Source organism: Eurosta solidaginis, chromosome 1, assembly GCF_040869045.1.
Source record: "Eurosta solidaginis isolate ZX-2024a chromosome 1, ASM4086904v1, whole genome shotgun sequence".
Lineage (NCBI taxonomy): Eukaryota > Metazoa > Arthropoda > Insecta > Diptera > Tephritidae > Eurosta > Eurosta solidaginis.
Window position 1 is genome coordinate 6918580 of NC_090319.1, and position 23101 is coordinate 6941680.

At 36.5% G+C, this 23101-nt stretch overlaps 1 protein-coding gene across 3 annotated transcripts in view; it reads right to left on the reverse strand.

Annotated features, from left to right (window-relative positions):
• Window positions 1-3353: 3353 nt before the first annotated feature.
• Window positions 3354-23101, reverse strand: part of ich (zinc finger protein ichor) — a 49098-nt gene continuing 29350 nt past the window's right edge. For 2 of the 3 annotated variants that reach the window (XM_067778440.1, XM_067778431.1), the window contains one exon: window positions 3354-9537. In XM_067778440.1, the coding sequence (XP_067634541.1) occupies window positions 7617-9359 (1743 nt within the window). In that variant the 5' untranslated portion in view covers window positions 9360-9537 and the 3' untranslated portion in view covers window positions 3354-7616. The remainder of the gene's footprint in view (window positions 9538-23101) is intronic. The other variant, XM_067778448.1, reaches the window with a different exon arrangement.

Consider the following 23101-nt stretch of genomic DNA (forward strand, 5'->3'; position numbering starts at 1 on the left):
TTAGAACTCTCCATGTTGTTGTTTCTGTAGCGATATGGACGCTCTCCGAAAGTTTTGGGAAGCGTTATCGATGTTGATGTTCCTTTGCAGTATATAGATCCGGAACGTTCCGGTAACAAGCAGCATTAAGGTACACGCCCGACCATCTCCGGAACGATAAGCCTCACTTGTTTAATATGTGTATGATACATGCATATTCGTTAGAGGATTTGCCTCCAGTAGGTGAAGTCGACAATTGGGTTTCGGAAACTATGTATTGCGCTTATCAATCACTTGAGGCCCTAGAACTCTTTTTGCAATGTACACCTGACTCAAATAATACCAAGCAATTAACGTGTAGTCACTAATAAAGGGAGTGAGATTCCTGAATGTTACCCCAGAATTTGACGAAATCGACTTAGCTCCAGTGGCTTCACGAGCTTAGGCTATTCCCGCGGTGAGTCGATTACAATCCTCAAAGTATTTCCGCGACAGTCGGCCTAGTACCAGAATGTGATTGTGCCGGAGTGTTTTTGCGGTTACAACCACAGTAAAATCCGACATTAGTAAGTCAGTTTATTAAGCTCAAGCTTATAAGCTAAGTCTCGATATTAAAGGAGTGAAGAAAAACGTTAATATTCGGCTTGCTTTGTTGGAACTCTTTTTTCTCTTTTTCCACCGAATTGCATTTTGCAACAAACCTCAATACACAAATTTTAAGTAAAATACTTTGCAGAAGTCTTCCCATTCATTTTCTTATTGCCTTTTGCTCTTAGCAAATCTGTCAATAACGTTCGGCACTTTCTTCAGACATTCTTGTGCATGTGAATAGCAATATTTATGTGTATGTGTTTTTTTTTGTTTCTCTGCTTTGGATCCGGCTATTGTAGTTGTACTTGTTAACTGCTGTTTCTGCTTTTTTTTTGTACAACTTTTATGTGGTATTTGTTGTTTTCTGTTCATTGTTGTTGGCAAGAAACGATCAATGGAAGTAGGTCAGTGGCACACATTAAATTCAAATACATTCAAATATACACACATACATGCATAAATATAATAGACTCACAGCAGTTGACTGGCTTTACAGCAACTACATATTATGATGCCCCTTTCTCTTACATGTTTCGTGTAGCGAATATTTTATTCTGCTAACATACATATAAACAAAAATACATACATATGCATACCATTTTAAAATAGTTGTTGCTTATTACCACCGTTATTACTATCATTCTTCATGTTATTGCTATTACTTGAAATTTTTGAATTTCTCCATACTTACCATGTAGGAAAACATCCATAAAAGATTTAGTACGTTTATGGAAACGATTTCGCTGCTTACGAATCATGCGAAAAATTGACATATTCAAGATCGCTTTCGAAGCTGAGAAACGGGACCACGTAACTTCTTCGCCTCTCTAAAGAAAAACTGGGGTGATAAAAATATTCATGGTTCCGAAAAAAAGGCCGGTGCATCCGGTGACATTTTCAGAAGCGGTTACCTCTCTTGAAACGGCTACTTTTCTTTAACCGGTTATGTTTTTTTTTTTAATGATGCCTTTTATTAACCGACTACCACTCGGAACCGGTAATTTTTCCGGAACCCCCTCCTTTCTCTGAACCATTTGCTTTATTGGAGCCGGTTACTTTTCTTAATCGGATTATTCTTTTCCAACGGGTTTACTTTTTTTGAAACCTATTATTAATGGAACCTGTCATTTTTTAAACTTCGGTTATTTTTACGTAAACATTTACTACTTTAAAACTGCTTATTTTTCCGGAACCGGTTACTTTTTTGGAACTTTTTTGTTTTTATTTGTCAAACAGATAATTTTTTTTTTGGTAATATATGGTGATAAAGTTTTCTACTCAGTTACTTTTTTGTCGAACCGGCTAATGTTTTAGAAACTTATTCTTTTTTGGAAGCGGATGCTTTTATGGAACCGAACTTTTTTTGATAGCGATTATCCCTTTTAACAGATGACTTTTTGCACCCGGTTGCTTTTAATACTATTTCTCCACGGCACCAAAATCAAGTTGATTTCGGAAGATTTTAAATTTCAGCCGAAATTAGCTCGAAACTATCTAATTTCCTTATGTGAAAACTGTCAAACGAAATCACAAATCCTTCTTAATTTCATCGAAATTGGACCCAAATTATGTGCAATTTACTGAGCGACTCTGTGGTCGATTACAATTTACACGAAATAATCGATGGTCTAACCGTACTAGCTGTCAAATTTCAAAGATATATGTTTATCTTGAACATTTTAATTCGGCTGGGGAAAAAAAGCGAAAACCAATGTCATTTGAAATTATGCAAAAGAAGAAGCATGATCGTGTTGACTGGAATCTAGTTTACGAAATCATACTACCGAAATCGTGTTCCGTATAGACATAGTATAAGGAACCGACCCCTTTTTTGGCCAGTTCCAAAACGTTATTCTTCAGGAAACGCTTACAGTCCAGGAACCGAATATTTTTTAGAAACCGGTTACTTTATGAAAACGCGTACTTTTCGGAACTAGATACTTTTTCAGAACCCATTACTTTTCAGAACCCGGTTAAATTTTGGAGTCCACTGTTTTTTCAGCTCCTTTTTCAGAACCCTTACATTTTAGAAACCGTTTACTTTTTGGGAAGCGGTTAATTTTTCGTAATTTTGAATAAGAATATGGAATCTTCTGTATTAAGGTGGGATTTGAAATCACGTAAGAATACTGAGTAACAGTAATTAACTTTACTCACGAAACATTTTTGTTATGTCTTAAACTCCGGCTTAGTTCTCAAATAACCGTTAATAGCGTTCACAAACTAAAACGGACTTTTAATATGGAATTTTCTGTTTTTTTCAAGTTGAGAAATTTTACTTTATCAAATTTTTCTTAAGCATGACCGGAACGAAATGGTATCCAGAGAAAGAGTACTGGATATGAGAACGTATTGTTTATTACACTAAAATTTAGTTACATTGATACTCTTTTAAATTTTTTGCTTTTGCTATAAATATAGTTTGGGTATCTATACAATTTTTTATTATGTGTGCATTAGGTCGGGTCAATTTGTTGACTCAAAAATTTTAAATCATTTGTTAAGGAATGTTAAACTTACCCTTATCCAAAAAGCATCTGCAATATAAGTAAAAGTGAAGCGGACAACTTTTAAGTAAAAAATATTTATATTTTGTAAATTTTTCATGAACAATTTGCAACGCAATAAAAATAATTTTATTTAATTAAAAACTAAACTAAAAATTATTAAATATTTACAAATGAATGGAAGAAAATCGAGTGATATTTTAAACAAGGGATGCAAATATGCATTTCATAGAAAATTATGCAAGTATTTAGTATGTATGGGTGGGAGAAGAGACATTTAAATAAATAATTGCACAAAAGTTAATAATTAAAAAATAAATAATAAATATTTTTACGCTAAATAACATAAAATTGTTTAACTAAGCAGATATTGCTATGTGCTTCAAGACTTTTCGATTGAATATTATGCTTAGATTATTATTATTTTTTTTTTTTTAACAAAATCTTTCAATTATTAGTATTTTTTAATTCAGCTTAGCAAACTGTAAACGATTATAACTTAAATGAAAAGCATCATAGATTCAGCATAATATGTAAACATATGTACATATGTGTGAGTTAAAATTTATATCTAATTATTCTTATTATTGCTTTAAACAAAATTAACAAATTTTTAATTTTATATTCAAGAAAATTTTTTTGGATACAAAATTTTAATCGCTAGAACTGAAATTTTTATTTCAAAGTTGCGTACCTCATCAAGAAAAACTATATTCTTATTTTTAAATACCACCAGGGCAACATTTGCTGCAACTTCCAAGAATTTTCGTTTCACCAAATTTGTTGCTAAATCAAAAAATTTAACTAAACAAATTTATTACGTTTTCTTTTGCCATTAAAGTTTAATTAAGTGCACATTCCGCCATATTACTGCATATTTGTTTGTACATTTTTACTTAGCTCTTAGAAGTATATGTTACTTTTATTAAAATAATGTATGTGCATAAGGGTGTGCCAAAACTGAAGATGTTTTTCTACATTTGGTTCTCACCCGAACCAAACAAAAATTGTATCAGCTCCTAATTTTAATTGGAAGTGGTTATCCACGGAACTTGAAGTTGTGCCGTATAAATAACACGGAAAACAGGATTTTTAACATAACATAACATAACATAATTTTGTCCTTGTTTTTTTTTTTATAAAATGAGTACATGATATTTTATGGTAAGAGCGAAAAAAATATCTTCGTTTTTTGGCACACCCCAATTTTTGTTTATTATTTTTGTTTTTTTCTAAAAAATTGTATAAACTTTTTTATTGCTTAATAACGTTAAAATGAAATATTTTCCACATTGAGGTACAATTTCTCTGCTTTTGCCACACCTATTTGCTGGTGTATTTATTACGTAAGCATATATTACAAATTTTTAATTTATTTTAAATTTATTTCTTACATTTTGTTCTTTGAACTTATTTTTACACTATATTTTCGATTTATTTATAATTTTACATATTTGTTTTTTAAATATTTTTCTTTTTATAATGCATATGCACTCATGCAGATATTGACATTAGGGTGTTTTTTTTTTTTGAAATAAATATAAGAATTTTTTTCAGTTTTACCCTTTCACACGGTAATTTTATTGTACATATTAACACTTTAGGCCCAATTGGAGACGGTTAAGGCTTATCACACAAGAGTCAAAATTGTTATATTTATCAAAGTTCGTAACTTAAAAGTTTTGCTAAGAAGGACGCATCTGAGCGAGGTCCTGAGATAGGGAGACCGGTAAAAAGGTTGTGGCAGAGAAAATTATTTGTTGTCAAAAAAACTTCGAATTTATCTTAATTTAATTCCTATTCACATTTCGCAAAGGACATAAATTGGTAAACCAAAATATAGATTTATATCTATTATATAGTTAAGCATTCTAAGTCGTTAACGAATTGTGAAATGAAACTAAATTTATATGAATTAAGCGGGGTTGCCCTTATTGCTTTAAATGTATGAAAACATTTATTTGAAGTAATTTTTAATTTTATAATTTATTTAATAATTTGGGAAACCGAATGCGTTTGTAACATTTCAAACATCGTACGATTGCGGGTTCAAATCCCACTCTCGGGAGAAAAGGCTTTGAAGAGATTTACAAAGTATAATCGAAACAGCTGTCGCCTTGTCCATCCTGATGTCACGTTGTTTACATTTTTCCCAAATATTTCAATTACAACCTTTTTGTTATTTTTATGTATATTTTTTACCGTGGAATTACTGTTTGAAGAGTTTTTACTGAAAAAAATCGTTAATTTGATTTTTCAAGGATCACCCTAAGAGCATGTCTCGCTATTTTGTTACGCATACGCCCCACCCTACCACAGCTATTATTCTTCGATTGTAGAGCGCACACTTGCAACAAAACGGAACAACAGTTGCAAAAAGACAATTGGACGCTCCGTTGTTCTTACATTGCTTGTGCTCCCTTTAGTTTGTTCACAAAATAATTTTTTCACCTTTTTGTCAATCATATTGACGCATTCGGATTTGTGGTTTTTCTGTTGCTATCAAAGTTTTTCGAAGGACACCTTTTATTTGAGTCGATTTTTTGGCAATCAACCTAAAATACTAAAAAAAATTTGAGGTTTTTGACTGCGGTGGCATGATACCAGAGCGTAAAGAATTCGAAAATAGAAATGTCTTTCGTTAAGATTCTTGGTTAAAAAAGTTTTGGTTACCCCTTGGTACTTGGGATCCATTTTCCTTCCGTCGATTGTTTTAAAAACTTTTGAAATACTAAGAGCTGGACACCCACATTCGCAGTAGGTTAAACATCAAGGTGCTCAGCCCAATATTCCTATGTCAGCATCCGCTCAACATATAGTGCGCCTCATGCAGTAATCCGTAAGGTGAGTCGTGCTTTTGGGACCACCAAGTTTACTCTGGCTGCACATTTCGATATAGAGGGAACCTTCAATAAATATCAGCTGGATGCAATCCAGGATGCCCTCTTTATTACTACACGATCCTCTCATACGAGAAAATATTGGTTTCTGATAATATATTGTGACGAATATTAGCATCACTAAGCTGTTAGTAAATAATCACGTAACAACAAAAACATGAAGCAGCCACTCTTATGTACATGTACACATTAAAGCTAGCAACACGTATGTAGAAGGCGACGAAGAGATATTTCATGCACTCACTTGTGATCATCAACCGAAGTAGTTGCTCACACATACACACGCATATGACTATGAGAAACGCATAAATTACAAATATGCATGTATATAGCTGGTAACTACGCAGAATATTTTAGAAGGTGAAACGTCTAGACCTTTGGAGAAATATGCGGACAAGGCAACAGAGAGGATAAATGCAACGCAAGCTGAGGAATGACTAATCAGTTTGATTTAAACACACTGTTGTGAAGTACGTGATATTGAAGTATAATTGTACTACTCCCAAGTAGACTAAATAAAGACCATATTGCAATACTGAATATTGGAGTGATTTATTCAACAGTTTAGCGCTTCGAACGTTAGCAGAAGGTTTGGAATAAGTGGAATTTCTCAAAATTCTTTACACAATTTTATTAGTTAAATCACAAGATTCAGAATTCAAGCGGCACATAATCGCTATGCAACCCACAACCAGGCTCTCTTTCTCTGTGAAGTCAGTCGTAGAGTTGGAAAATATTCATGCTCCTGTAAGTTTTGTCAGACGGGCTGAAAGGCCACAGTAAATCGTAGCAACATCTCCAATGACGCCACTGTGACGGCATCTGTGTCTCATCCGCAATTATGCTTACCAGTAATGGCAATCACAGGCCCAAAACTGTTCTTGTCTGTGATTTGTATATATATCAAGTAGGAGTTATGTAATTGAAAGAATGTGCCCCGGCGAGGAATACTAACTGAGTTTATTCGCATCTCTGCGAAACACTCAACCTGGCCTAACCTAACAAAGCAAGTAAAACTAAAGAGATCAAAAGCAATCAACAACAACGAATAACAAATATTGATTGCGTGTCACGTATTCTGGAATAGTCTCTTCAAATAAGACATAAGTACATAGGCACGTATGTACATATAAAAAGTATTTTCATTATCAACAAAACTACAAAGGACTGTGCTCTCAATTTAAAAAGCGCATAGATTTTAATCAAATGTAGTTAAATTAATATATAGAAAATACTTACCTTATCTTGTTTACATTTAGGAATTCGTAACACGCAAAACGCTAACTGAAGGATAAATGAACTTGGTGACCCTCACTTAGCTTGTAGCGTCACATCACACATTTATCTCCTTCAAAAAACTTTACGCTGCCTCTGAGAGTGTTGACAAGCATGAGCTTTTGAGCTTTAGAACTATAGAGCCTTTAGGCTACAGAGCTTTAGAGGTACACAGCTTTGAAGCTAATTTTACAATTCTTTAAATATTAAATAGATTATCATACTAGTTTAAGCTCACACCCACACACAATCAGGCCACTCTCAGACGCAACGTTTTCGTAGATTTGGCCTTGAACGCTCGCATATTAGCTTGCATCGCAACAACATTCATTTGATGTTGTTCGCGATTCTCGCTTACAACGTGTCAGTCACGCCCAATTCTCTTATGTATCTGTTGATGTTTGAGCAAGTGCGCCTTCTGACGAAAAGCTTTTGCGCACACATCACAACGGAATGGCTTCTCGCCCGTATGCGTACGAAGATGAACTTTAATATTGCTCTTATTAAGAAAACCACGATTACATATACTGCAACGATGTACAGGTTTCTCTTTACCTAACAAACCGGAGAGGTCATTGGCACTAAAGCTTATAGAAGAGGGTGATATAGCATTAAGTTGTTGCGGCCCGAGTCCATTGTTGTTACTGGATTGCGCATTCATTTGCGCTTGCTGCTGAGTGGATTTCTTTTGAGAGCGCGAACGTTTGGTTTTCGGTGTGCCGGTGGGTGTAATTGTTGTTGTATGTGGATAATTGCCTAGCATGTCGGGACTACAAAGACCATCCGCTTTCATGGACGACAATGAGACTTGATATTGTTGCTGATTGGTGAGATAGCGTGGATTAATCATTATATTATCTGTGGTTGAGACAACCGAACCAGGTGGACTTGAGGTGGATGTGGCTGTGGGTAGCTCGTTGCAGTATGAGGTAGAACTAGGCGCTTCCGTTTTTATCGTCAATGTATTTGACGCATGATGCGATTGTTGTTGAGGTGGACCATTTTGTAAACGATTATGCAGTAGTGGCATATACCCGTGCGTTAACAAACCCTGCAACGTGGAGCCGCTCGGATGCACAGGCGAGTGTGGCAAGATAAATTCACTGAGCGCATCTTGCTGTGACAGCAATAACTTACCATCCTGCTGTATACAATTGTCACCAAACCACTTTTCCAAATCCATCCAAGAGTCGCGAGTATCATTGGCATCATCCGTGTCTAGTTGATTGGGGACAGTCGTATCTGCTATCGCCGAACCTATGATGGCCGCAATATCTTCAATCGAGTTCAAATCTACATATTCGGAGAGTTCTTTGGCATCGGTGTAAATGCGCACGCCGCTATGTAACGAATCTGGTCCATGATCACCACCACCCAGCATGCCATTGCCATTGTTGTTGCCGCCACCACCACCACCACCACCACTACCCATGCCTCCACCCGCACTATTCGCTGACATAATACAACTATCAGCTTTCGCATAAAGTTTATTGTCTAGCTGACTATCGGCGAATAATTTCACATCGCTCAGACACGTGTCCGCTTCGGGACTTAGTACGCTTTCAGGCAGGCAAGTAGATGAGGAAACTATGTTATGATCGGCTGAAGAGCCATGACTGTTGTTTTGGTTGCCACTACTACTACCACTCGTCATTGATGGTAGTGGCGAGGTGCCCGAGGTTGCCGCCGCTAACTGTATACTTGTTGTTGCATTACTCGTCGCTGATGTATGATTTGTCTGATAGGCACTTTGTAAATAATTGTTGTTACTTTCATCAGGTAGCCTCTGTGCGATCGCATGGTAATGATGTCCTGAAATGCCATTTATTGACAAATGTCCCGTATAGCCGGTGAATGGTGGTAGCGGTTTAAGATCGGATAGCGCGTTCAACGAGGGTGTATTCAATAACAAATTATCGAGTACATCCAACGAACTCTTTTGCTCCGAATCGCTAGGCAGCGAATCAAGGTCGTGTTCCAGTAATAATTTATGGCCATCTAGCAGATATTGATCTTGGCTGCCGTTTTGTGTATTACCCCAGCATGGACTCATAAGTAGACTTTCAACTTCTGATTCACTTGGTCCGTTCATGCTGCAAAACTTCATTTTATTTAACGTTGCATGCGACTTGGTTTTTGTTCGTCCTTGTAGTCACAAGAAACAAAATTTATGTATGCCAGCTTATCTCAGCGGGAAAGTAATGAGGAAAATTTTTAGAAGGTCAATGGGTTGGAGTTACTATTGCCAGCTTGCTTTGCTGTTTGCCAACTTTTTTGCGGGTTATCTGAAAATAGAAAGGAGACCTGAATAACAAAAGGCTTAAGAAACGATTATGATGATCTATGTAAGTTCAAACGAAAACTAGGGAAATTTATTTGAGTATTTAATATATCAAATGATCTAAAATGTAAATTTGCTGCATACTAACTTTAACACAATCGATTTTTTTGTATTATCGTAAATGTTTCCAATTCATACACAGTTAAGTAGAACAATGTAAAAGAAGCAAGAAGAAAAAATATTTCAAGTTGGTTTCTCAGAAAGTACTTCGTTTTTAAACGGTTTTATTTAGCTTGACTTGACAGGCTGGCTGACCGGCACGAATTTTGTAATTAAAATTTAAGTAACTTCCCGATAAGCTACGTGCTTGAAATTTGGAATATAGCTTAGAACCCGATGACAATGCAATAATAATAAAAAACTCCGATAGGTGGCGCAAAGATCGAGATATTCAAAAAAATCGTATTTGTGGTCCGATTTGGCTCATATTTGGAACACATATGTAATACATACAAGAATAAAAAGAGACCTACGAAAAACAATCGCCGCTAGGTGGCGCAAGGATCGAGATATTAAAAAAAATCGTTTTGTGGTCCGATTTGGCTCATATTTGGAACACATATGTAACACATACATGAATAGAAAACGGCATGTGAAAAAATACCGCTAGGTGACGCAAGGATCGAGATATTTGGATTTGGTCCATATTTGGAACACATAATACATACATGAATAGAAAGCGAGCTGTGATCTCCGATTTGGCTCATATTTGGAACAAATATTACATACAGTCCGGTAGAAGTGACATCTAAATATTTTGGAGTTCGAGGAGGGACGAGCATACGTGGCGCAGAGTTGAGTAAAGTCTTTGGAAGGATTATGTATTGAGGACATAGATTGTAACAAATTGTCAGGAAAGAGTCCTTATAATAATGAGTCACTAAATGAACTAAATAGAATGAGAAATAATAGGCAATTTAATGAAGACAAAAAACTTGAAAATAAAATAATTAAAAAAAATGTGTAAGGTAGACGGTTTTATTGAAAACAATACTTACATGAAGTAATAATAATACTAAAAGCTAGAAAATAATTAGGTAGTTCCTAGGTACTTGTCATCACACTCCTAGTTAATCTAGGGCGTTGATCAGGCAATTAAATAAAAGCATTGGGGGCGTGCAATTTCTAAAAATGTGAGGCGTGGCATAACCATATTAAGGTTCAGTTGGTCGTATATATGACTATCAATTGAAATTTTACGCGTCCAACGCTTTTATTTAATTGTCTGATCAACGCCCTAGATTGATGAGGAGTTTGATGACTAGTACCTAGGAACTACCTAATTATTTTCTAGCTTTTAGTATTATTATTACTTCATGTAAATTTTGTTTTCAATAAAACCGCGTAACTTAAAATTGTTTTTTTTTATTTATTTTATCTTATCCAATGAACAGCGCAGTTATGGAAGAGAATTGGGAGCATATAGAGCATCCATCTTGTTGAACACGCGGAAACTCGCTTCACTGCTATTTTGCGGCGTTTCTAAAGCACTTTTGAAAACATCTCCTTCCGACAGCGAAGTTGTGCCTTAAAATTTCCTATTGGGTATTTTCAATAATATTGATGTGCGTTTTTATTTCTATGCATATTTACGAATGGAGAAATGGCACTAACGGCAACTGCGGCTACAGCAATAAAAAGCCCGTCAAATAAACTCTCAGTTGGTATTTGGGTCGAAGTTTTAATAATCTCTAGAATTAGCATACGAATCGGAAAAAATGTCTTGCAATATAAAATTGGTTAATATGGGGATTCATTAAAGCATAGAAATGTATAAGCTGCATCCGGTTACAAACGCTGTTATATGAACGCTCCTAGTAATATTCTTAATTGTCAATCAGCTTCAATATTGTCAAAAAAATTGTGATTATTATACAAATTATAAAATGCTAGATGAAGGGAAAATCAAAACTAAAACGCTTTTACATATATATTCTTGCAAATGGCTTGCTGATGTTGGAGATTTCTGATGAAAATGACGGCTGTTATGTCTGCAAGGTTGCATTTCCTTGAGTTAAGCGCGCCGAAATTTATACAATGATTGTAAAAATTTATTCGAATTGCCACACATTTGGTACGTAAGAATCTTGTGGTGTCTTTAGTAGGAGAGAAAAGCAGTGGGCGAGGTAAAGGGAGAGCGTAAAATGAAGAGTTAGGATCACCGAGTTAGTGTTGCTGAGATAGGACGGTCGTGATGAAATGTGCTAGCCTATCATACCTAAGGTCCTTCACTGAATTCATGGTGAAAGTAACATATCTTAGAAAACAATTGTTTGAAAAACACTTTCAGTCTATTTCTGCAAATATAAGCTAAAATCTACTCAAATAATTATAAGGCCAATGAAACAAAATATTTTTGCAAACTCAGAATCATGCACTACGACTAATCATTTTTTTATTTCTTAGAAATGCAAAACTTAATAATATTAAAAATAGAAAAAATAAAGCCTTCAAAAGATATAGAAATAGCTCTAATGAAACTTATCGACTTAATTACATTACACTTAAAAGGCAATTTGATTGTCTAAATAAGTTTTTGTTCGAGCAATATATGATCAAACTTGAATCGAAATTGAAAACAAATCCGTCTAGTTTTTGGTCGGTTGTAAATTCCAAGAGACAGACTAATGGCTTCCCCATGACCATGGAGTATGATGACGAAGTCTCCACCAATACGCAAGATACGTGTAACTTGTTTGCCAAATTATTTCAAAAGGTATATTCAAAGTTTACCTCTTCACCAATTCCGGTATTTCAGTCTGGATACCAATCTCAAATTTCTTCTTTTGATATTACTGCAGATGATGTTCTGGTGTCGATTTCTAAGCTGCCAAGTAGCACAAAATCAGATTTTGAGGGATTTTCTCCGTTATTCTTTAAAATATGTTCGAACACCATTGCAGAGCCTCTGGCGCTTCTCTTTCGAGAATGCCTGAGCAATGGAAGTTTTCTAGACTCATGGAAATTATGCTCCATAAATCCCGTATATAAATCTGGTAGCCGCATTGATATATGCAACTACAGACCGATTGTTAAGCAGAGTACTCGGGCAAAAGTATTCGATCACATAATGCATGGTAAACTATTCGATTACATCGGTAATGCTATAGTTGAGTGCCAGCATGGATTCTTTCCTGGAAGGTCCACTTCCACCAATTTAGCTTTACTCACCAATCAAATTGTCGGTGCTTTTGAGAGCCAAGAGCAACTTGATGTTATTTATACGAACTTCTCTAATGCGTTTGACAAGGTCGATCATTCTATACTGCTACACAAGCTGGCGATGTATGGTATCAATGGTAACCTGTTAAAATTCTTCTCAAGTTTTTTGGAAAACAGGATGCTATATGTGTCAATTGGAGCCGATAGGTCGTCCTTGCTTATCAACGCCTGGTCAGGAATCCCTCAGGGTACCCATTGCGGTCCTCTACTATTCCTAATTTTTATCAATGATCTGCCTCAGCAATTCAAGTTCGCTAAATGTCTAATGTTTGCAGACGACGTCAAGCTTTTTCTAAGAGTCCGTGATACTTCCGACCACTTAAACTTACAATCCGATCTCAATTCTTTTGCCGAATGGTGCTCAAACAATAACTTATTATTATAACATATTTTAATTATAGACTAAATGACAGATCTCTGAATCGCTGTCATGAAATTAAAGATCTGGGTGTGATTTTTGACCCTAAACTTTCCTTTTCAAGTCACATTGATTTCATTGTCTCGAAGTCTTTTGCAATTGTTGGATTTATTACACGTAACACAAAAGATTTTAAGGACCCTATGACGTTGAAGGCACTTTATACCTCATTGGTAAGAAGTCGTCTGGAATACTGCTCAATAATATGGAATCCATTTTATGAAGCTAACTCGCACAAAATTGAGAGAGTTCAATAAATTTTTACGAAAATTGCATTGCGTTTGCTTCATTGGCCCGATGGTTTCCCATCGTACACTAGCAGGCGGAAATTGTTCTATCTTCAGGCTTTGTGTGACAGAAGAACTTGTTTCTCACTCACGTTTGCCTATAATGTTATAAACTCTAACATCAACTGTTCCGACGCATCCAGCTTATTCATTCCGTATGTTCCTCCACGTTATCTACGGAATAATAGACTATTTATCGAAGCAACTCATAGAACGAACTATGCTATGAATGGGCCTATATCCAAGACTATACATCTAGCAAATCGATATAGCAGTGTACTTAATTTGAATAATAGCTTATATAAGTTTAAGCTTAAACTCTTTTCTATTTTTAACTAGTCTGTAAGAAGGCCTGTACTTTTTAGACTGAATGAATAATAAATATTGAATATGATCTAAGATAAAAACCACGGACCCATTTTAATAGTAGCTTTCTTTTTTTGAGTCGAAAAAGTCCGGGTCAAAAAATTTGCCTAGCTGAAAATTCATGGGATCTCGGAAAACCCAAAGCAAATAGTGCATTTTTGTTTTTCGTACTTTTTTCAAAAATATGCACAAAAAAAGTAAAATCAGGACTTTAGTTTTAAAGACGATCGACTTAAAACTATGGAAGGGCTCATCCAAATTAAATAAACTTTTTGCCAAGAAATTCCTCTAAATGTTTAGATTTTAGTCATTTGAAAATGTTTGTTAGTAACGCCAAAAATTCGATTCGATGAGGGACCCGTAAAACTTACGGCTTACGCAGATGACGTTGCAATTGTCATAAGTGGAAAGTGCCTTCCAACGATTAGTTCTTTGATGGATCGGGCGCTTCGGGATATTCACACCTGGGCATCTAATGTCGGGTTGAAAGGCAATGCGGAGAAGACCGGTCTTGGTAAAAAAGGGGTACAAGGTCCCAAATTGGACCAGGTCTATGTTAGGATGGGTGATCTTACAGGAGAAACCTTGCACAAAATATCTAGGAATCATCCTAGACAGTAAGCTGTCATGGAAGCTCAACGTGGAGGAGAGGGTCAAGAAGGCCCCAACGGCACTCTGTGCATGTAAAAGAATGCTGATGTATATGTGGGGCTTACCGCCCTCTCTTTCTCATTGGGTTTTTACAACGACTGTAAGCCCTATTCTATACTATGGAGTTCTTGTTTGGTGGAAAGCCACACAAAAACCAACATACCTCAAAAAATTAGAGAGGGTATGCAGAATATCTATGCTTAGCTCCTGTAAGCCCTGAAAAGAACCCCGACGGCTGCACTTTATGTCAATCTGCACATTCCACCTGTACACCTGGTAGCAAAGAACATAGCATTAACAACCGCTACCAGGCTCGGTGCCTCGGGGCAGCTTGAGCGCCGACCATATGGCCATAGTAGTATAGCGTCATCAATCACAAGACAAACAGACTATTTGATTCCCTATCTGCGCTTCGAGGGAGATAGATCTTGAGGCCACAATAGAGGTGGACGGTTGGCGCAAGGGTGCGCAAATGGCAAACGATGAGATACATGTGTACACAGATGGTTCCAAAGTAGTTGAAGGAGTAGGGTCTACGGTATACTGTGCTGATCCGGAAATAAGCAGATCATACAGGCTGCCGGATTACTGTAGCGTGTTCCAAGCGGAAATATTAGCCGTAACCAAAGCAGTAGAAACCCTGGAAGAGAATAGCTAAGCTGCAATCGTGTTACATTTTATATTGACAGTCAAGCAGCAATTAAGGCAATAATCTCGCATAGCACAGCATCTGGAGAGAATCGGGGCAGGGAGAAGCATACATCTCTATTGGGTCCCAGGGCATATGGGAATAGATGGGAATGAAAAACCGGACGCACTAGCTAAAAAGGGCGCATCCCTTGAAGCTTGCTCCGTAGACGTCCCAATTAGACTGGGCGAGATTAAGCGAAGGCGAGAGGTGCACATGATCGACCAAGCGGGAAATGCGTGGGTTCAAGCGCGGGGCTCTAAAGTATCGAAAATTATGTGTAGGTCTTACAACCTTAGACTAACAAAGTTGCTTCTATCATTAAAAAGAGAGGACTGTAGACTCATGACGGGTATTCTGACTGGACATTGCCTTCTGGCGTCACATGCCTTTAAATAAGGCTTGGTCAGTGATAGCAGATGTAGGAAGTCCGGATTGCAGGAGGAAACGATCGAGCACGTTCTATGCTCGTGCCCTGCACTTGCCAGGCTAAGTCTCCAGCTATTAGGAGTGATAAAGCTGTCAGATCTGCAAGCAGCTAGGGGCTTAATTCCTAGGAAGCTTCTAGTATTTGCCAAGAGGACGGAGTCATTTTATAACATAGGGCCTGGTTTTTGATAGGGTTTTTCAGTTTGGTCGTTAAAACAAACTTCTGGTAACACTACGGACTCAATCAGAGGTCCTCATGGACCGGCCAGTTCAACCTAACATAACCTAACTCCAAAAATTTGTCATAGAAAACCAGCTCTTGTAATATGACATTTATACTTTTCCATAGTATTTTTCCGCTATAAAGATACAAATGAGATATTGCCTTGAAATTTGGTACACCGCTTTTTATTAAATCAAGAAGGATTCTGTATGAAAAAACGCGTCTCATTTCATAGTTATAGGACCGGACTTTTATATTTTTTCAAAAAATATTTAATAATTTCTTTCGGACTTAAAACTTAAAGTCCAAATATTATTTTTCTGAAGTACTTTTATCATAGAAGTAATGAAAGTTTGGGTCCCTGATAAAAAAAGAAACTGGATAGGTTCTTTGATCAAAAGTTAAACCAAGTATCTCAAATTTCAAACACGTCATTTTTTTTGACAGCCCTAATGTGTACGATCATCGAATTAAATTTCTTTCACTTAAATAAAACAAAAATAACAAAATTAAGTTTTGGATTGGATTGAAAGAAGGTTTGAAGAAAAACAATCTTAAAATAGCTTGGAGTCGAAAAATATAAATGTTAGTAATGAAGAAGTCAAAGCATTAGCAGACGAAAAAAAACGAAAATAACGGTAACTATTGTAAAGTTTAAGCAGGTCTATGTTAGGATGGGTGATCTTACAGGAGAAACCTTGCACAAAATATCTAGGAATCATCCTAGACAGTAAGCTGTCATGGAAGCTCAACGTGGAGGAGAGGGTCAAGAAGGCCCCAACGGCACTCTGTGCATGTAAAAGAATGCTGATGTATATGTGGGGCTTACCGCCCTCTCTTTCTCATTGGGTTTTTACAACGACTGTAAGCCCTATTCTATACTATGGAGTTCTTGTTTGGTGGAAAGCCACACAAAAACCAACATACCTCAAAAAATTAGAGAGGGTATGCAGAATATCTATGCTTAGCTCCTGTAAGCCCTGAAAAGAACCCCGACGGCTGCACTTTATGTCAATCTGCACATTCCACCTGTACACCTGGTAGCAAAGAACATAGCATTAACAACCGCTACCAGGCTCGGTGCCTCGGGGCAGCTTGAGCGCCGACCATATGGCCATAGTAGTATAGCGTCATCAATCACAAGACAAACAGACTATTTGATTCCCTATCTGCGCTTCGAGGGAGATAGATCTTGAGGCCACAATAGAGGTGGACGGTTGGCGCAAGGGTGCGCAAATGGCAAACGATGAGATACATGTGTACACAGATGGTTCCAAAGTAGTTGAAGGAGTAGGGTCTACGGTATACTGTGCTGATCCGGAAATAAGCAGATCATACAGGCTGCCGGATTACTGTAGCGTGTTCCAAGCGGAAATATTAGCCGTAACCAAAGCAGTAGAAACCCTGGAAGAGAATAGCTAAGCTGCAATCGTGTTACATTTTATATTGACAGTCAAGCAGCAATTAAGGCAATAATCTCGCATAGCACAGCATCTGGAGAGAATCGGGGCAGGGAGAAGCATACATCTCTATTGGGTCCCAGGGCATATGGGAATAGATGGGAATGAAAAACCGGACGCACTAGCTAAAAAGGGCGCATCCCTTGAAGCTTGCTCCGTAGACGTCCCAATTAGACTGGGCGAGATTAAGCGAAGGCGAGAGGTGCACATGATCGACCAAGCGGGAAATGCGTGGGTTCAAGCGCGGGGCTCTAAAGTATCGAAAATTATGTGTAGGTCTTACAACCTTAGACTAACAAAGTTGCTTCTATCATTAAAAAGAGAGGACTGTAGACTCATGACGGGTATTCTGACTGGACATTGCCTTCTGGCGTCACATGCCTTTAAATAAGGCTTGGTCAGTGATAGCAGATGTAGGAAGTCCGGATTGCAGGAGGAAACGATCGAGCACGTTCTATGCTCGTGCCCTGCACTTGCCAGGCTAAGTCTCCAGCTATTAGGAGTGATAAAGCTGTCAGATCTGCAAGCAGCTAGGGGCTTAATTCCTAGGAAGCTTCTAGTATTTGCCAAGAGGACGGAGTCATTTTATAACATAGGGCCTGGTTTTTGATAGGGTTTTTCAGTTTGGTCGTTAAAACAAACTTCTGGTAACACTACGGACTCAATCAGAGGTCCTCATGGACCGGCCAGTTCAACCTAACATAACCTAACTCCAAAAATTTGTCATAGAAAACCAGCTCTTGTAATATGACATTTATACTTTTCCATAGTATTTTTCCGCTATAAAGATACAAATGAGATATTGCCTTGAAATTTGGTACACCGCTTTTTATTAAATCAAGAAGGATTCTGTATGAAAAAACGCGTCTCATTTCATAGTTATAGGACCGGACTTTTATATTTTTTCAAAAAATATTTAATAATTTCTTTCGGACTTAAAACTTAAAGTCCAAATATTATTTTTCTGAAGTACTTTTATCATAGAAGTAATGAAAGTTTGGGTCCCTGATAAAAAAAGAAACTGGATAGGTTCTTTGATCAAAAGTTAAACCAAGTATCTCAAATTTCAAACACGTCATTTTTTTTGACAGCCCTAATGTGTACGATCATCGAATTAAATTTCTTTCACTTAAATAAAACAAAAATAACAAAATTAAGTTTTGGATTGGATTGAAAGAAGGTTTGAAGAAAAACAATCTTAAAATAGCTTGGAGTCGAAAAATATAAATGTTAGTAATGAAGAAGTCAAAGCATTAGCAGACGAAAAAAAACGAAAATAACGGTAACTATTGTAAAGTTTAAGCACCTCACAGTTAGCGCTTTTAGATGTTGAATACTGAAAATTAAGAAAGAGGCTGGAAAGATCTTTAACTACGAAAGTCAGGTGTGGCTAGATAATATATAAATAAACATACAAATGTACATAAGCCAAGCATTAGTTCAATTTGTTAGAAGTCTCTGCAACAAAGTGGAAGAGTACTTGACTCGCATATCTGAAAGTCTGTGTTCGCAAACGGTAAAAGCATTTTCACTTTAAATGAAAAATCCGCATAATAGCAAAGCAATTTAATGCAAAACCTTAAAGAATAAAAAAAAAATTTTCGAATATATATATTTTCTTCTTTTTATTTCTTTATGTATTTGTTTTGCTATTTCTCTTAAATTTTTAAATATGATTGCTTTAAACTTTAATATACATAAGAGAAGCTGGGCCGAAAACTGGTAAGTGTTGATTACGTTAAACATTATTCATAGATATGTACGTATGCAAGTATATTGCTGTATATATGTAAGAACTGATACGCGTGAGAATGCTAGCTACTTAGAAATCAAGTAAAGTCTAAGTGGGCTATAGACACTCAATAGCATTCAAAAATGTTCAACTTTAACCCAACATTATCTCCTCATTCCCTTTAATCTGTTGTCCATCAGTTAACTTGAAACTCGACAGATTAAAAAAGCCCCAGCACTTCGGTGCTTGACAGGTGGATGCGTATGTGTGTGTGTACATACTTACATAAATTGTTGTTCATATCAGCAAATTAAAAGCGGCTATAATAAAAGTAAAATGTGAAGAAATACCAAGAGAAAAATTACTAAATCAAGAAGAAGAATAAACATACATACATACAAACTATATTCATATATGTAAGTTGGTCTTGTAAATTGTGATATTGTTGGAAAGGTAAAACGAAATTAAACCTCGTGTAGGCTTGCACGTTTACAGTTATTTAAAAAAATCGTACCCATGTATGTATTTATGTGTGTAAGTTTTTGAATGTGTTGGTGTTAATGTGGCTTTTGTAAATAGTTTAAAAGTTAGGTGTGTGCTCATATTTATATGGATGTGTGTATGGATATATATTTTAAGTATTGCCCGAAAATATTTCGACTGCGACGCTGTCCAAATGAGATGAAAAGATAAATATTTAAAATTAATTTAAAATTCTTACAAACAAGGAGAAGAAGTTTATGTTACAGAGTTAGCTTTTTAGGGTTAATAGCATTGAATTGCACAGCTATGAATTTAGTTTTATTAAATACATCAGCATAATTTTTCCGGTTATTTTACGCAATTGAATTATTAGTAAAATTATTTCAAAGAAGCTGAACTTATCATTCCATTGTTCATTCATACTAATCACTATTTATAGCTAAAATGGGGAGGAATAGAGCATAAAAACAAATTACTTGGCACTATGATGCTATTTTTGAATTTCAAAATTGCATTCTGTACCCAACGATTACTTGACCCCAGAAATGCAAAAAATGGAAATTCTTTACTTGATCAAGTGCTTTTACGAAAATTATCGAAATATATTTGCTCACGATATAGAGGAATCAAGAATGTAAGCGTGTGATAAGTGTAGGCGTGAGCGTGGTCTATGGAAGAGATATGCTTTAAGGGGGTATAGTGTGTTGGTGGTGGTGTGTGGGAACGGTAATGCAAAAGAAGCAAAGAAACGAAAGATAACATGATTTTCCACGAGTTATGGGTGCGTTATCCATTTCTAATCGATCAGCTATCGGTTTATTATATCAGCGGTGCACAACGCCGGCAGAGTTTCGAATAAAACGCAATTTTTTTTGTAGTATTATGTGTTTACATGGAGAATATTTGAGCATAGAATTCACGCATGAGAACTTTACTGCTTGTAGTACAAGCTAAAATTGATTGACTGCTTTACTAAATCGCTGTTTCGAAGGTCTCGATTTCACTACTTTTGTACATATGTAGGTGTGTTATCGAGGAGGTAAAGGCCAATTACAGATTTATTACCGTAGGGTTATACATTTGCTATCGATTAAAAAGGTTATCGGCGAAATATCGGTTTGTAACGAAAAGTTATCGATACACATATTATCGGAACATTATTGATTATTTATCCAATGATTAAGGATATCTTGTCAAAAGCAATTATCGATTTGTTATCAAAGAAAATTAGTGGCTTATTATCAGTTATTTATTGAAAATTTATCGATATGTTATAAAATTATGTATCTATATGCCATAAAAAGATGATCGATTTATTATTAAAAAGTGATAGATTTATTATCCACTAATTATCGATATGCTATCCAAAATTTATATAGTGTTCATCGAAAAGTTATCTATTATTTATCGAAAGGCTATCGATCTGTCTTTTGAAAGCTAAAAATTTTTTATTGAAAGGTTGTCAACTTATTATCGGAATATTTAATCGATGACACAGCTGCTATCCGTCGATAACAAGCCCGAACGAAATCAATAAAAATCCGATGACTGGGCGATAACAATAAAAAATCCGTATGTCCACAATAATAATTCGCTTTCAATAACAATAAGACTCCGACGAAGCTCTGCCCGAAATGATTTTTTACTTGATAAAGTTAACTCTGTTTACAAATCATGCTTCAAGAGTACTGGATACTCACTACTTTTTCTAGTTAAAACACAACAACAGCAACAACCACTAGCATTTAGTACTCCACAAGTTTTACACCGAAGGACCTGGAATCAAGTCTTGCTCAAGGCAACATGCAAATACTTTACAAATGGTTGCCTAGAAGGTTCACCTCTGGCCAGCTGTTTGGCAAACATGTCGAGTGCACACCCCTTCTAAGGCCTAAATATCGCCCCAGGCAATTATTATTAGTACAGATTATTACATCAACCGACGTGATATGGTGGTAACGTTCACCGCTTACCACACAGAAGGTCCTGGACTCAAGCCCCGGGCAAAGCAACATCAGAAAAAGTTGTTTCAATTAGGACAAGTTTTTCTAAACGGGGTCGCCCTCGGCAGTGGCTTGGCGAAGACTCCGAATGCATTTCTGCCATGAAAAGCTTCTCAGTGAAAAATCATTGGCACAAAACATGTGGGACCGCGAATTTGTAGGAAAAACCAAAAAGGATCACGACGCAAATTGGAATAATAGCTCGGCCCAAATCTCCAAGGAGGTAAATTGTGTCAAGCATTTAGTAAGCAAACTGCTATGCTGAGTAGTTTACCTTTGAAAAAAAGAGCACTTAACTTAGCTGCATAAAGTCTGTACGTTCTGGAAACTAGCACTTAGTTCATACATTTCCCACTCCCCCTTTCCTATGGATGTTGAGGTTGCCATAACTTCGCCTGCGTAGTATGAGCATGTTTACTTTTATATTTTTAACCGGATTCGTCTCGTGTAGGTGAGATTGACAACTGGTTTAGAGAAGCACATCTACATTGGTGAAGAGAGCGACAGATCTCTTGAACAAATTGTACAATACGCACACTTATCTGGTCAGCATCATCAATAGCTTGTGAGTGTAAACTTCTGCATGAGCATGGCCATAAATTCTTCTAGCATATCGAAGAGAAAACTTTTGGCGCACAAAAATTATGCCTATTCAACAGGCATCCTTAAAAATTATCTATGCTGTATTTAAACTCTAGAAAAACTATTCACGTACATTGCAGTTTTTTTTTAATTAGTGAAGGTCTGATTATCTGTATGCATATATCTCCCAGGATCCTAAATGAAACTTGAGAAACCCAAACATTTTTCCCCAACGCTCCTCAGCTATAGTTGCACAAACCGTCGCAGTACATTTTTGACATGAAAAGTTTGTCAATAAAAATGCATCAGATTTTTGATCGTATATGGCATTACAACTGCAGGTTCCATTATTTGTAGGAAAATATTAAATTAGCAGACCATGAATTGGACCAGAAGCTTGCCCCTGTCTCCTCGAAGCCATATTTATTATTATTATTATGCGCTTAATAAATGTAGAGTTTTATTTCAATAAGTAGCACAGAGGTCTTCAAGGCACCTCTCTTAAAAGTGAAAATGTAACACTTAAAGTGAAGGTAAAGACGGAGATGGTGGCTGGGACGATTAAGGAGGTGGTGTGTACGAGAGCTGAATAAAATGGGGTGAGTAAATAAATGAAGCAGGGGAGGGCCATGGGGATAGACAGAAGTAAGAAGATAGGGATGGGGTTTAGATGCAGATGAAGTTGAATATAAACATGGTGAGTGTGATGGAAATAGAGAGAGATATGGAGATGTACATTTAGGCCGTTTTTTCAGTGCGAGTTTAAGTTCCAGTTAAATTTGGCTAGAGCTTAACTCTGCCACTTTGGCCGCTCAAGCTGAGATAAGCAGCAAAATGTTTTGTTATCGAACAAACTGGCAAGGTTAAACTCTACTCAACTTTAACTGGAGTTTAAACTCGCACTGAAAACCCGGGCATTATTTGAGGTAAGAAGAGGGTATGAATGAGAAGGCAGGAAGAAGTC